Genomic DNA, 15131 nt, shown 5'->3' with positions numbered 1-15131 from the left:
AGATCATAGGAGCTTCTCAGGTACAAGATACATATGCAGCTACACTTCACTATTAGCTTGCTACAAGCTTCAAAATCATGCCTTTGATATGGCGGTCCCAGCCATGGCCCAAACCAAAGATGCCTTGCTAATCCAAGTTGATCTGGGGATGACTCCTATGTGTACGTTTGTCCCAAGACAACTTACAAGGGACCAGATGACTTCCCTTTTTCCTGAATCATGGATTACGAAATATGAGGCGCTTCACCAAATAGTCAAGCCAATTCAGTCCAATAATCCTTTCTACATTAGGAAAGAAAATGGCGAAGTGGAGACAAAGTTTGGATGTATTAAAATAATATATTTTTAAAAAAGTTGATGCTAATGCTCTAAGAAAAAAAAAATTGGGGGGAGGTGGGAGAAAGTTTGGATGCAATGTATTCAAATTCTTTGTTTGACATTAATATAACTGGAATCAGAATAAAGAACAATAAAGAACATGGATATACAGGGTCTCTACATTATTTAACAAATGAATCTGTAAATCCGAAGAACATAAGCTAAAACGCAGCTCCAAACCGATTCTACAAGGCCAAAGTCGTGCTTCAATCGAAAACCAATGAATGTGGTTTGCAGAGAATTAGTGAAAATGGAAATTAGTCAGTTATCACAGATCAAGCAAGAAAATAGCTTAGAAGCAATGGATTTGGATGATGGGTTTGTAGCACAAACAACAATCTCGTCCTCGCTTACTCCACTTGCCCTGGCTTTGTCACATTCATCTAGGAATGTCTTGAATGCATCTGTAACATATTTAGCAGCCTCTGCAACAGTCATGTTCTCCACTAATTTGTCAGGGTAGGTTTCCTTTCTGTGGTCTCCGTTCAATACTGCGGCCAATTGTACTAACTCTTCTTGAAACTCACTAAGTTTTGCCTCATCTGGTGGCCCATCATCGCGTAGTTTCACAGGTTCCCCTAAAGTAACTGCAATATGCATAATAACATGCATGGTCGCTTATAAGTTTATGAGAGAGAGAGAGATTACACAATGGATAAACCATAGATACTGTCTTTACATAATTGCATTGAATTTAGTTACTTTTGGAAAAGATAACAGTATTTATAACTCATTAGTCGATACAACTTACAACCATTCTTTTGAATTTAATTGAGGAACGAAAATGCTGCATTTAAAGAACTGTACTTAAGTTTTACCCAAGTAACAATTATAAAATAGTTGGTGATTAAAAAATGTGATGGTTTACCTGGACAGTCGGATCTTGGGGTTTTTCTAGTCAAAACACCTTCAAAAGTGCCAGCCCATGCATCACGCTTAGTTAGAAACTCTTTTAGATTGAAAATCTTCTTAACAGTTGCTGGAATGGAGGAATGCTCGAACTGTGAAGTTTCATATGGCCCTGAAGGACCATGCAACACTGCATTTTGATTATCAACAACTTGTATTAATACTTTCCTCCCTATAAAGTTACCTCATATGCCAACTAATAATAAGAAAAATTTTAAATGAAGTGCTATAATTGGGTACTAAAAATCACGGATGGTTTATTGCACATTTGTTGGACACTCGTTGTCTTGTGGGCTAAAATCATGTTTTGAAAACAATTTTAGTTAAAATTGTTTTCAAAACACGATTACATAGGAAATGTGTACTCATAGTGTGCAATAAAGAATATGTAACAAGATTTAGCCATAATAATTTATATATTGTCTGCAACTAGGAATTACTAAAGGAAGAAAAACAATTAATACTCAAATGACCCAAAAGACAAGCATATTTCTGTTCACCTTTTTTTTTTTTTTTTAATTGTTAAATTCTAATTTATATAAGACTAATACACAACAAATATAAGTTATATTACTAATTACACACTCTAATTTTGATTTGTTTTCAATTTAGTGCTAAGTTTCACCTTTAACTTTGATATATTTTCAATTTAGTCCTTTCATATTTATTTTTCAATGATATAGATTGGACTTAGGTGGACAGAAGGATTACACTGACAAAAAATAGAAGTTTAAGGATTGAAATGAAAAAAAAAATATATGAAATTTAATAAACTGAATTAAAAACATTGTCACTAAGAAATTTATAGCTCAACTCATTAACATCTATTGATATTTTCAATGGAGACATCCAAGATTTAAATCTCTCATCCCCTAACTATCGAATTATCAATAAATAAGAGGAAAACATGTCAAAAAAATTTAGAGGGTGTAATTTATAAATTAGTTTAAAAAATAAGGCTTAAATTGGCAATTGCAACTAACTAATAACATGCTGAACATACCTGTTCCACGCTCAATCCATGGAGAAATTAAGATGGTTGGAACCCTAACACCAAGACGGTCAAATTTGAAGTAATATGGTGCAGGACCAACAAGGTCATCAGGACTAGGGACTCCGGTCACTGGTGTCGGAACATGGTCGTAAAATCCACCATGCTCATCATATGTAATTATGAACAACATTTCATTCCATTGTGGGCTTGCTCTCAATGCTTCATAGACTTCCTTGATGAATTTTTGTCCTACTGAGACATCATGAGATGGGTGGTCATCGTTTGCAGGTATTGATAACAGGTCGTACCATCTTTGTTCAATTACAACGTAGTTTGGTAACTTCCCTTCCTCACAATGCTTCTTGAAATGTAGATCAAAGTCGTGGAAGTGTAATAAGTATTTCAATTTTCTAAGGTTCCTGTTGACAATTGAATTGACCCATCAGATCACATGAAAATAGTAAAGCGTCCTAAGTGCAAAGAAAGAAAAGAGAAAAAAGAAAGGTAATAACTGAATAAATAATTTGATTATTGAATATCTTTAAGTTTTCCTTTCTATAGTCCGAAAATTGAATTAAAAAAGAAAACCATCTAGAATTTTTATTCTATACAAGTTCTAAGCTACAACCTGAACATCATGCGCAATTTCACACTTGTATAAAAGGCTTATTGCCAAACAAAAATTGTTTTACTTGTAAATTTACAATAGAATTTAGGGAAATTGCCTCATGCATGCACATTTTTTTTTTTTTTTACTTGCTTACATCTTCTTTTTTTCTTTTTTGAGTAAAACCAGCGCATTTCATGAGCATGAAGACCTAGTACATCATTCAAGTTTATGAGTTAGTTCTACTAATATAAGGAAAGCTTATATATTCTCTTTAAAAAATAAAAGGAGATAATGTTTAATATTTCTCGTAAAAAAATTAAGTTTGTATTCCTTGTCTGCCACCAAAGAAATGCAGTGGAGCCTCACGCACATGTATGTTTTTACTTTTTGTTTTTTTCTTTTTATTTAGAGAAACAAACACACACAACACAAAAATGTTTTTATTTGGTTACTTATTTGGATTTTTCATTATAGAAAGAAAGTTTATTCTTTCCAAAATGTTATTTGATATTTTTTTTCCGTTGAAAAAGTAGTTTTGTATTCCCTGTAAGCTTAAAAAAAATAAATAAATAAAAAAAATAAATAAAAATAAAAAAAAAAGAGTGATTTTGAGCTAGATAATAGTTAGTTTGATGTATTTAGCAAGTCGTCCGAGAGAGAGAGAGAGACTCACGCTTGTGACTTAAAAATTTGCCTATATTTGAGTAGTAAAATACAATTACGTATATATGAATTAGTAGTATTAATAGTTTGTTTTAAGTTTAACGGGATTTTCTCTGAAAACAAAGTAATGGGATTAATTTGTGTTAGTAAAATTTAATTGAATATGGTTATAATTCATATACTAATTGACAGTAAATTTGGGTTAGTATCATCAACATAGATCATAGCTGTAGACATGAATTTGATAGAACTTTGCATCTTACATAGATATCATTAATTTCTTATTTGTACGAATGCAATAATTACAACAATCTAAGAGTTTTGTAATTTAAACATTTAGCCTCCGTTTGGGTATTGCGTTTTGCGTCCATGTGCAAAACGCGTTTCACCCTTTTTTTTTTTTTTTCTCTGTGCCGTGATTGTTGATTAGAAAGGTGTGAACAGTGCACACCTCAGCAACTTTTCAGTCATGAGACCCACAAACCTTATTTTTCAGCAACTTTTTTATTAAAAATAAGTTTCACGATACTATTCACATATTTAAAAATTATTTTGTTATAGTGTTTTTCAGTTTTCAATTTTCAATTATATCCAAATTGACCCTTAATGGTATTGCCTCCTTTCCTTTGAAAGAAAGAAAAATTAGAATTTAAATTCTGCCGCTCATTGTTATATGGATCGAAAAAAATTATTACAACTATAAATATAACAGATTAATTGTGATAATTGAAGTGCCAGAAAAATATTTCATGCTAGACTTTGACTAGAAAGTATAATGGGGCAGTGGAGCAGAGTAATCAATTAATTATTGTAAAAGGCATGCATATAATATGATTGGTATGTAGGTGAACATAGCAAAGTACTGTATAAAAAAACAGAAGCTCCATAATGTGCCTCTTTTTCTTTTAACTTTTTTTTTGTGGAGAATATTCTATGCCATATGCTAAATTTCTCATATGATTAGCATCGATATCGCAATCACATGGAACTGCAACGACGTATACAATATGTATATTATAAGAGTTTTTAAATGGACAAGTACCCTTATAAAATTTTGGTATTCTCAAATCTTTGATTATTTATATTATTACTCCGTAATTTGATTGACTTTGGGGAGCTCACCAACCCACCCTAGCTAATTCAACTTTGCAAAAGAACATCATCATTGTAGGCTCCAACTACTGCTTAATAAGGTTAAAACTAGTGGGGAAAGGAAAAAAGAAAGGTAGGACTTATGAGAGAAAAAAGAGAATATATTGAAATCTAGAAAGAACAATGACATGGGCACATATATAGCTGTCAAAACTATTATAATTTATAATCATCTTGGTCATGATGCCCTACCACACGACACCATGTATATATGATAATGATCATGAGTATTTACTTTGTTAGTTGGAATTTCACGTGCCATGTGCATCTTATGCAATGAATACCTGACCGTACAATTTTTTTTTTTTTTTATAAATATTAAGTATTTTAACACACACACATAAAAGGAGATGAAAGAATGTTTTAAAGAAACTAATAGTGGTATATATCCAAAAGAATTTAACTCTTAGATACACAGCACAGACTTAATTTAAACCTCTAATAACAGTATATTCGTGACCATACAACTAATAACATAACTTGAAACTTAATTTCATGTGAAACAATATATAGAATATGTGTAATATCGAGGGGAAAAAAAAAAAAGAGACAGAATATATTTTATGATTCATGCAAATGGCTTTTCTTTGTTTAGTCCAATTTTTTATTTAAAAGGAAACAATTGAATGAAAGATGAATTAGTTCTAATGCCAAAACTAGCGTCCAGCTGGGAGAATCCCGAGAATGTATTAACAGTTAACAGACATTCCTTAATCTTTTCTAATTTAATGTATTTTTATTAATTCTTTTGTTTATAGAAAACTTAAATATATACTTGATTTTGTGCATTGTAAATTATGTAAAAGTAAAACACCTTCACCAGTAGATAGAAAGCTTTGTAAATGTAGACGTTTGTTTTGGACCAAACGCGAATCCACACTTCAATTCCTAATATTTTTTTACTTCATCATCTTATATGATACTAGCCTCATTGCATGCGCTTTGCACATGTGATGAGATTTTTTTTTTTTTTTTTCTAATGTCATAATTTTTTTATATATAAAAAAATTAGATAAATTTTTTTTTTTAAGAATAAAAAAATTGGATAAATTTGTTATGAAAATATGGATGAGTAGGAGAATGTCCTATTTTATAGGTATTTTAAGTGAAATTGGAGATATATATATTTTTACCAAGTTGTCTTCAAGTTTTTTTCCTATTAAACATAAGGTTTAAGGATATTTTTAAACCACATAAAAATTTAATCCAAAGAAAAAAATCTTCTTATAAATAGTATAGATGATATACCCTAAACACCATTCCTCATCAACTTTCCGTTGATTTTAAGAAGCAAATGAAACTGACCTAAACCCCAACCAAAAAAAAAAATGACCTACCGCTCAAAAAATATCAACCTATTATAAAATACTAGCTCTTTATTAGTTCTTAGAAAAATTATTTACGACAAGAAAAACTTATTAGCTAATATGATATAATGAAGATTATGAATATTATATCAACAACATAACAAATAATTTTTTTAAATATTTTTATTTTATATTTAAAAGTTCACACATAAACTTATCCAATAAAGTTTATAATAACTTCAACGTCACTTTTGTTTACAAAAGCGAGGAGTAACCTTTAAGACATTTTGATTCTCAAAAAAAAAAAAAAAACAAAACAAAACAAAACAAAACCTTTAAGACATTTGGGTTGGAAAAAACCCCTCATGTTGTTCGGCCATAAAATCAAAAAGGAAGCTAACTATAGTTTCAACAACATCTAAGTTAATAAAACAAGGCACTAAGTAAGAGTCTTACACTTTTTTATTATTTTTAAACAAACATGTCAATATATATATATAGCTAAAAATCTTATAATTCAACCGATACTTTTTTTTTTATTTTTTAACAAAAATATCGATCTAAAAAAAAATAAAAATAAAACCATTAAACCATTCATAAGAAATAAAGAGAGGTCTTTTTTTTTTTTTTTTTTTACCTGTAGTATAAGGTGGCCGGAGGGTACTGATAGTAAATCCCAAAACTGTGACCAGCTTCATCCAAAGATTCAAATATGGTTTTCTGAGGCATCCCTTCAATAAGCAACTTAGTATCATTGCCGGAAAGCCCATGCGAAGTAGCCGAATGCACGTACTGCCGATTCGGCTGAGTAGAAGCCGGCATAGAAGCAAACCAGTTATCACACAACGCAAACTCCTGCACCAACTCCTTAAAAACAGCCACTTTATCAGGTAGAAACCCATTCATGACTGCCTCAGACATACCACTTTGATTTCTCTCTGCGTTTTGGGCAAATCCATTCATTTTCGGAGGGAGGTTTTGGGCGGCGGTTTGCTCGGTCCATGGTTCGCCGAATATTTGCTCGTAGATGTCTTGGATTGAGTGACCAGGGTCCGAGACTACGTACACAGACTTGTCACCAAAGTAGAGCTGGTTTGAGTTTGAGTCTGATGTGGAAATGGGGTTGGAGAATTGGTTTGGAGAGACTCCATTGATTTCAGGGTTTAGGGACTTCATCCAACCCATTATGTGATCGAAGGAGCGGTTTTCTTGGACCAAAACCACCACTGTTTTGATGGGGTAAGGTGTGTTGGAACTTGATGATGATTCGGAAGCCATTTTTGGGTTTAAACTTTTGATGGGTTTGATTTCAAAATTTGCGTCTATGCTTTGGTCTTATTAAGTTGTACAATTAAAGTTGGGTCTCTTACTATTTTTATAGAGAGAGAGTAAGGATGATTAGGGAGGTAATTATGAAATTTTAGATTAGAAATTATGGTAGTTTTGGTGTGGGACAAGAAAGATTGATGTTTCGTTTGGGGCATGTCTTGTGTATAAGCCATATAGGATATGTCATATGCATATGCCTATATTCCTTTTTCGAAGCGCGTGGCCTTGTGATATGTTGAACATGTACGTGGGAATCAAATTCTTCTAGGCTTCTTTCTCAAGTAATAAAAAAACTCTTCTTGGCTTATGATATTTGTCACAATCTTGATTCTAAGCGGTGGATTACCAATTTCATATGAATTTATTATATTTTTTCTATCATTGATAGTTTTTTTTTTTTTTTTTTAGAAAGTTCTATCATTGATAGTTGATCACATTAAAATTATGATAAAAATTGTCTCTATATTTTGTTTATTTTGATGGCAATATTTCACTCGTTCTATTTCATAACGTGACCATGTTTTCTATTTTTTATTTTTCTTTTTTTTTTTTTTTTTTCCTAAACTATCATCGTTCTTTTCCAAATTGTGTATGTTCAACATAAATTAATGAAATCAAATACGAGTTATAATAGATCCTACTTAAGCAATGAAAATGTCGAAAAGTAATTGATGAACTTTTTAATTAGAAGAGTTTTATGTTAAAGAAAAAATTAAACAAATCACTATAGCTAAGATGAAATTCTCCACAGTTTTTTAATTCCTCCTTAAAAAAGGAAGAAATTTTTAATAATAGCATAGAAGTTTTTTTTTTTTGGGAGAAACAAATACATGCAGGGGAGAGAAGATGGAATTCTAATACAAAGGCATATTTCAAACACCACTTAAAAATCATTGTAAATTTTAAAGGAAAGTGAGATAAGTTATACTACAAATAACATATTCTCTTACGCAATATAAGAAAAATACCCCCTTTAAAAAAAAAAAAAAAACAAATACACACCCAAGGCAAGGGAGAGGTTAATTAAAAATCATTTAATCCAATTACCAAAACTTTTATAAACTTTATATATATATATATATATATATATGTGGGGTCAGAGAATTTGTGACCCCGGCCCACTTTACATTAAAACCCAAGGCCCGAGCTAAGGAGAGACATTGCTGAGGACATACAGCGAAAGTCCAAATGGTCTAGAGATATAGCCGAGGACGATTCTGTCATCGGCATCCCAAAGCGCTCCTAGAAGAAAGGGGGAGTACGGTATAGGAGCGGTTCATAAAAAAGCTAAACCCCTCCACATTGATGGGAAAAGGACCCCTGAACAGTGTGGCGACAAAGGACAAGGGAAAGGCTACCATTGCTACAATTAAGTACTCTGCGCCTGACAGAGCAATACTTTTCAGTTTTTACAACCACTCCCAACCACTTTGGGTATGGGCTGATAGGACAAGTATCAGCCCTAGAAAGCTGATCTACACGTGGACGTTGGTGGGAGGGTAAAGGCTAGTATAAAAAGGAAAATGAAGGAATTCAGAAAAAAGGGGGGGGGGGGGGGAAGAGGGTCAAGAACTAGAGCCTCCCAGGCCGTGCCGAGGAGAAAATCTTCTTGGGCAAGCACGATTCACCCTTGTGCGATTACCATGAACATCATGACTAACCACTGTCCGGTGACTAAGGCCTAGCCTTTTAGCCCACTCTCTATAAATTTATTGTTTGGACCTTTAACGTTCGAACCCAATAAACCAATTTGGGGTCGCTACAAATTGAGTCCTTACAATTGGCGCCATCTGTGGGAAGGCTTGTGCGTTGGCACAGGCGAGGGTTAGTCATGGTAGGATTAAGCTCCTATCAAACAAGGGCCTACGGAAGCTCCTCCATCATTTCCAGCAGCACGCAGTTGTCGTCCTAACTCAGCTCCCACTCAAGGCTGCACTTCGAAGTGCCAGTGGCACGGGCAGTTCTAGGGGCTTCCAACATCAAGTTTATGCCCCACACGCCTTTGACAAGGGGCTAATCCTCGCGAGTCCAGTAGTCCAATTCACCGAATTCTTATAAGTTTTGGACAAAACCAAGGTCTTGCATGGTCCTCGGACTCAAACCTATGGGGAAACCAACTACTTTAAGAAAAAATCTAAGTTTTGGACAAAACCAAGGTCTTGCATGGTTTTCGGATTCAAACCTATGGGGAAACCAACTACTTTAAGAAAAAATCTAAGTTTTGGACAGAACTAAGGTCTTGCATGGTCCTCGAACTCAAACCTATGGGGAAATCAACTACTTTAGGAAAAAATCTAAGTTTTGGACAGAACCAAGGTCTTGCATGATCCTCGGACTCAAACCTATGGGGAAACCAACTACTTTAAGAAAAAATCTAAGTTTTGGACAGAACCAAGGTCTTGCATGGTCCTCAGATTCAAACCTATGGGGAAATTAGTCACTAGAAAATGGCTTAAGTGCTAGATAGAATGGAAATCCTGCGCTGTCCTCGGATCCCCAACTCTAAGGAAACTAGCGCAACCGAGTGTTTAGACCCGATACAGTCATATCTTAGTCCTCGAACCGGATGCCAAGAAAGGTTAGGGCTATGAATGTTGTCAGGAACATGGCAAAGCACCCTAGTGCTCGGCGACCCTCTCGGATAGTTCATTTTAGGTTACCCATTCTCGGATGATCACCCCATATGCAATACAGAGCATTCAGCTGTTATCTCGGTTAGTCTTATATGGTTAACCTACTTCAGGTCGGCATTATTGTGTCCGTTAATTTTAAAAAGTTCAAAGTGATAGCTCTTTGTTAACAAGGGTTTCGGCCCTAAGTATTGTTTAAAAGAAAATGACACCAGCACATCCACTCACAAATAATTATTGCAAAAAAGAAAGAACACATAAAATGGGATAAAGTCATCTTTTATTAGACAAAGAAATAGTACAGCGTACAATAAGAGGCTTAAACAAGCCTATACCAGAAGTTAACTACAGAAGCAAAAAGAAAAAAAATACAGGGGAATGATAAATCCTTCAAATTCTGCTCTAGCAGCGACTAAGCATGTCAAGATGGCCCCAATGATGGAAGAGAAGAAGAAGCAGAAGCACCTGGGTGGCACCAGTGATGGAAGAGAAGAAGAAGCGGAGGCACCTAGGTGGCACCAGTGATGGAAGAGAAGAAGAAGCGGGGATGCCTAATCCCCATACCAGCTCTAACTCCCATCAAGCAAGTGTCATATTAACAGTACTCAAGAGAGAGCGGATGGTACCGACGATGAGAAACCTCAGTGCTGTCACACCAAAAATCTGATGCGACCTCCACCTACTTCGGATTTTGGCTGAAGGAAGAAGAGGCTCATTTCCTACCTTATCAGGGGGAAGAAATGTCTTGAGTCTTTGTCTCCCTTATCTTGACCGAGCCATCTTGAGTCTCTGGGAAACCTAATACTTCTGGAGAGGGTGTGGTCCCTTCGTCCCCATCCTAGCCAAGACCATATCACCCCCGAAGGCTCAGTCACACTAGTAATGGGGACTATGGGCACAACTGGAGGGTTAGGGATTTGAAAGGCGTAAAGGGGCTACAGATAAAGAAAATGACCCCCCACCGTGCTTTTTATATGGGGGGCAAGCCTGGTGGCATTTAATCTGTACAAATCTCCAAGAAAAGCTACAAATGAGATAAGTCCCGCTCAACTCCCAACGACGTCTTCAACCGTTGGATTTGTGTCGCCTCGTAAAGAGAACTTATTAAAAACGCGCCTCGTGTACCGAAACGGCAGGAACGCAGCGTGAGTAAAACTAAAGGAATGTCCCATAACCAGGAGCATGTCCCAAGCAAATGAAGAAGCACCGGCATTGATGAAGGACAAGGCTTGGCAAGCCATGACATAGGCCCGATGTCACCAAAACCCTCCTCTCCGTCCGAGGGGCCAAACAGCAGGATTTTGAGGGGCTATTGTGGGGTTAGAGAATTTGTGACCCCAGCCCACTTTACATTAGGGCCCAAAACCCGAGCTGAGGAGAGACATTGCCGAGGACATACAGCAAAAGTCCAAATGGCCTAGAGATATAGCTGAGGACGATTCTGTCCTCGACATCCCAAAACGCTCCTAGAAGAAAGGGGGAGTACGGTATAGGAGCGGTTCATGAAAAAGCTAAACACCTCCGCATTGATAGGAAAAGGACCCCTGAACAGTGTGGCAACAAAGGACAAGGGAAAGGCTACCATTGCTGCAATTAAGTACTCTGCGTTTGACAAAGCAATACTTTTTAGTTTTTACAACCACTCTCAACTACTTTGGATATGGGCTGATAGGACAAGTATCAGTCCTAGAAAGCTGATCTACACGTGGACGTTGGTGGGAGGGTAAAGGCTAGTATAAAAAGGAGAAGAAAGGAATTCAGAAAAAGGGGGGGAAGAGGGTCAAGAACTAGAGCCTCCCAGGCCGTGCCGAGGAGAAAATCTTCTTGGGCAAGCACGGTTCACCCTTGTGCGATTACCATGAACATCATGACTAACCACTGTCCGGTGACCAAGGTCTAGCCTTTTAGCCCACTCTCTACAAATTTATTATTTGGGCCTTTAATGTTCAAACTCAATAAACCAATTTGTGGTCGCTACAAATTGAGTTCTTACAATATATAAGATAGAAATTCAACTCTAACATAATTTAAATGTATATGTGTGTGAAACTCCCTCTTGGAAACTTAAACCCCGGTTCTTACCTTCCACACCCTACAAACACTTATACTTGTGGAGTGACCATCGCACCAAGAATGTACAGTGGCCTTTTATAAACCTTAAAACCCATTATTATTATTATTATTATTATTATTTTATGGTTCTAATAACGTGGGCTAAGTCTAAGAGGCAAAGAAACTAGGTGCTCCTTTACTGGTGGTAAATGTAATCCAAGCATGCCACGCGCTGCTGTGCCAAAGGGATTGTGTTTTTTGTTTGCTAAAAGGGATGTCTTGGTCTACAACCTCAATAACTGGTAGTTAGATCGATCATCCGTAACTAATGTCCAATTAATAGATGTGAAACTTCGTCGAGATGACTATCTAAATCTTAGCTGCCTACTTTCTTATTTTTTTAATCTTACTTGCAAGAAACATATTTGCAATTAATCGTGGTTCACTGTCCCCCCACTACGTGTTAAGGCCTATATGTGTACACAGTACAAACTCTCCAATATTTATTATCAAAGTGATCGATCGATAATCGTAGTATTAATTTCCAAAATTCTATATAAACAAGTTACTATTATATATGCAAACGAATATATAAAGCATATGCTATGCGTGTACAGTGAGTTAATGGTTTTTGTATACGTTGCGTTGGTGTTATTTAGAGCTCAAAAGTCAAACAACAAAGACCATCCAATATAATAATTCACAATGCAAAGAGTAGTGAACAAAATAGACTTCCTTATTTTGATTCTTTGAATGACATACCGTCTGGGTGGAAAATTTATTAGTTTTTGATGAAATCAAGTTTTTATTTTTTTTTTAATAAACTTGTTACTCATTAATATTAATATTATGAGCATGTTTAACCTAAAAATAGCCAGAGTTAGTAGTCACTTGTGATGGTGGTTTAGTAGTAGGAAGTTCATGTGGCTCATCATACTTGGAAGTTCAGAAATTGTGAGTTTAAGTAATGACAAGCTCCACTATTACGTGGATGGTTCCACACCATGCATTATAGAGTTTAAGTGGATCGAAAACAATAACCACACCTACAAGTCCCTTTTTTATTCATTAAAAAATAAAAACCAAATAGTTTACTTCATTGATTAGGCATCATGACTCGGCATTATTTTTCTCATCCTGCAAATAGGATTTACAAATTATAAGTTTCTACTGCGCAGTTTGGGCTCACGGCCTATACTACTCTACCGCATTATAAGAATTGAGCTCATGGCCAATGTTCTCTCTCTTTTCACAAGTTAGGCTCCACGACCAAAATCCCTTATTTACATAAATGGCCCAACAAATGAAAAATACTCAAACCCATAGTTTTAGATGTTATGGATTGACTTGTTAAGAAAAAACCAAAGCCCATGATTCTTTCTTAGCAAACAGGCCATTGGGTCCTTAAAAATGAAATCTTTAAGTTTTAGTCATTTATGAAGCAAAAGAAGTTAAAATTTATTGAAAATAAAAAAACGTTAAAGCCCACGACGCACATAAGTGAGCTCATGGGTAAACAAGTGCACTGATGCCTAGAGCTAGATTATCAACTAACTCTCAACTAGACATGGTAAAATGGGTCAAAATTTTTTGACCCGACCTGACCTAATCCGAAAAATACACTACTCGAATCCGATTTTTTTTACCCAAAGTAAAAACAGGTTGACCCGTGACCTGACCCGTATTTTTTGCGAGTCAACCCGACCCCAACCCGAACCAAAACCCTTTTTTTAAAACATTTTTTTGGGTAAAAAAATAGAAAAATTAAAACAATATTGGTTTAATTGTTTATTGTGAGTTTTAAGAAAACAATTGATATATTTACATAACTGTATGCAAATTAATTGAAAGATAAATGGTGGATCATTCTGTAATAAGTAAATTTTTTAGATATCAAATAGCAAAGTACATGCCAAGATAATCTGGTTACAATGGAGTTAAAAATATAGATTTAAAATTGTAGACATGTGTGAGAAACATTTACAAGTGTGAAATAGTAAAGCCAAAGTATCAAATTAGCATAAATTATAAATGCTTAGACCTATTTTTTAACAATTTATGTTCAAAATAAATAATGATATTTCATAGAGTGTGTGTTGCTTAACAATGATATAATATTCATAAAAGAAACCATGTATAAATAAGTAAGCAATCAAACTTTAATGTATATCTCAAATTGAAATAGAGTGTCAACCACAATTGATAATAGATTATAAAATTAATTTTCAAAATTGTAAATTTCTTATATGTTTTTATTCTTTATCAAATGAGTTATCCAATAAGTCATTTGTAATTTTGTTTCATATTTTGGAATGTTGATATTGTGTAGAAATAAAACTTGTGTATTTGTTTTACTTATCTTTGTGTTATTTTGTTTTAGATGGCAATGCTAGGATTCGCATAATTTTAAAATTATTGAATACATATTAATAAGTTTAACTGAGTTCATTCTTGATATAAGTGGTAAATTGAAAATAATGATTTTACATTAAGTAATTTGTTGCATAACTTTCCAAATGGTAAATACATGTTGTTTTATTCATAAAATTAAAAAATTTTAAAAAAATTCATGTGAAAAATATGGATCAACCCGACCCGACCCACAATCTGATTGACCCAAACCCCTTTTTAACCCATGACCCTTTGATCCGCAACTCAATTGACCCGACCCGCCCGTTTTGCCATGTCTCCTATCAACAATCAAAAAAGTTGGCCAGTTCATCTTCTTCTCTCCTTCCTTCAACAAGAAAACACAAGACAAGAATTGAATGATCTTTCGGTCAAATCAAGGAACACCATGGCCAAGACACTTAAAGCAAGTTGACTTTTCACAAAACTCATCACCCATGACAAAAGAACATGATGCGTCTCTACAAACATGAACGAAGCTTATCTATGCATTTTCATGAAGCTAGTTGGGTTTTGTCATTTTGATGACCTAAGACCATCTCCAATAGTGTAGGTAAAAGCAAAATAATCTCTACAATTAAGAATGAGACCCAAAAAATGATCTCCAATGGATTCTCTAAATCTTTTTTTTTTTTTTTTTTTTTTTGTCTCATGAACAGTAGCTCATCAAATCTGATGGGCTACTGTACATTAGCAAA

At 34.6% G+C, this 15131-nt stretch overlaps 1 protein-coding gene across 1 annotated transcript; it reads right to left on the bottom strand.

The window, feature by feature from the left end:
* Positions 1-417: 417 nt before the first annotated feature.
* On the bottom strand, positions 418-7504 carry LOC126721806 (non-specific phospholipase C4-like). Its single transcript, XM_050424872.1, has 4 exons — positions 6651-7504; positions 2291-2700; positions 1247-1417; positions 418-965 (listed from the first exon to the last, which is right to left on the bottom strand). The coding sequence occupies exons 1-4, from the start codon at positions 7289-7291 to the stop codon at positions 640-642; spliced, it is 1548 nt and encodes a 515-aa protein (XP_050280829.1). The 5' UTR covers positions 7292-7504; the 3' UTR covers positions 418-639.
* Between the last annotated feature and the right edge of the window lie 7627 nt (positions 7505-15131).

The sequence above is a fragment of the Quercus robur genome, chromosome 4, assembly GCF_932294415.1.
Source record: "Quercus robur chromosome 4, dhQueRobu3.1, whole genome shotgun sequence".
In the NCBI taxonomy this organism is placed as follows: domain Eukaryota; kingdom Viridiplantae; phylum Streptophyta; class Magnoliopsida; order Fagales; family Fagaceae; genus Quercus; species Quercus robur.
Note: the sequence above shows the minus strand (reverse complement) of the source record. Positions and strands in the feature narration are given on the sequence as shown.

What these genes read in the sequence shown, in the direction of transcription:
- LOC126721806 (XM_050424872.1), bottom strand. Translation starts at nt 7,291, where the DNA reads ATGGCTTCCGAATCATCATCAAGTTCCAACACACCTTACCCCATCAAA. An exon ending in CCGGCCACCTTATACTACAG is followed by an intron (nt 2,701 to 6,650) that starts GTAAAAAAAAAA and finishes AATTGTCAACAG; the next exon opens with GAACCTTAGAAAATTGAAAT. An exon ending in CCCAAGATCCGACTGTCCAG is followed by an intron (nt 966 to 1,246) that starts GTAAACCATCAC and finishes TGCATATTGCAG; the next exon opens with TTACTTTAGGGGAACCTGTG.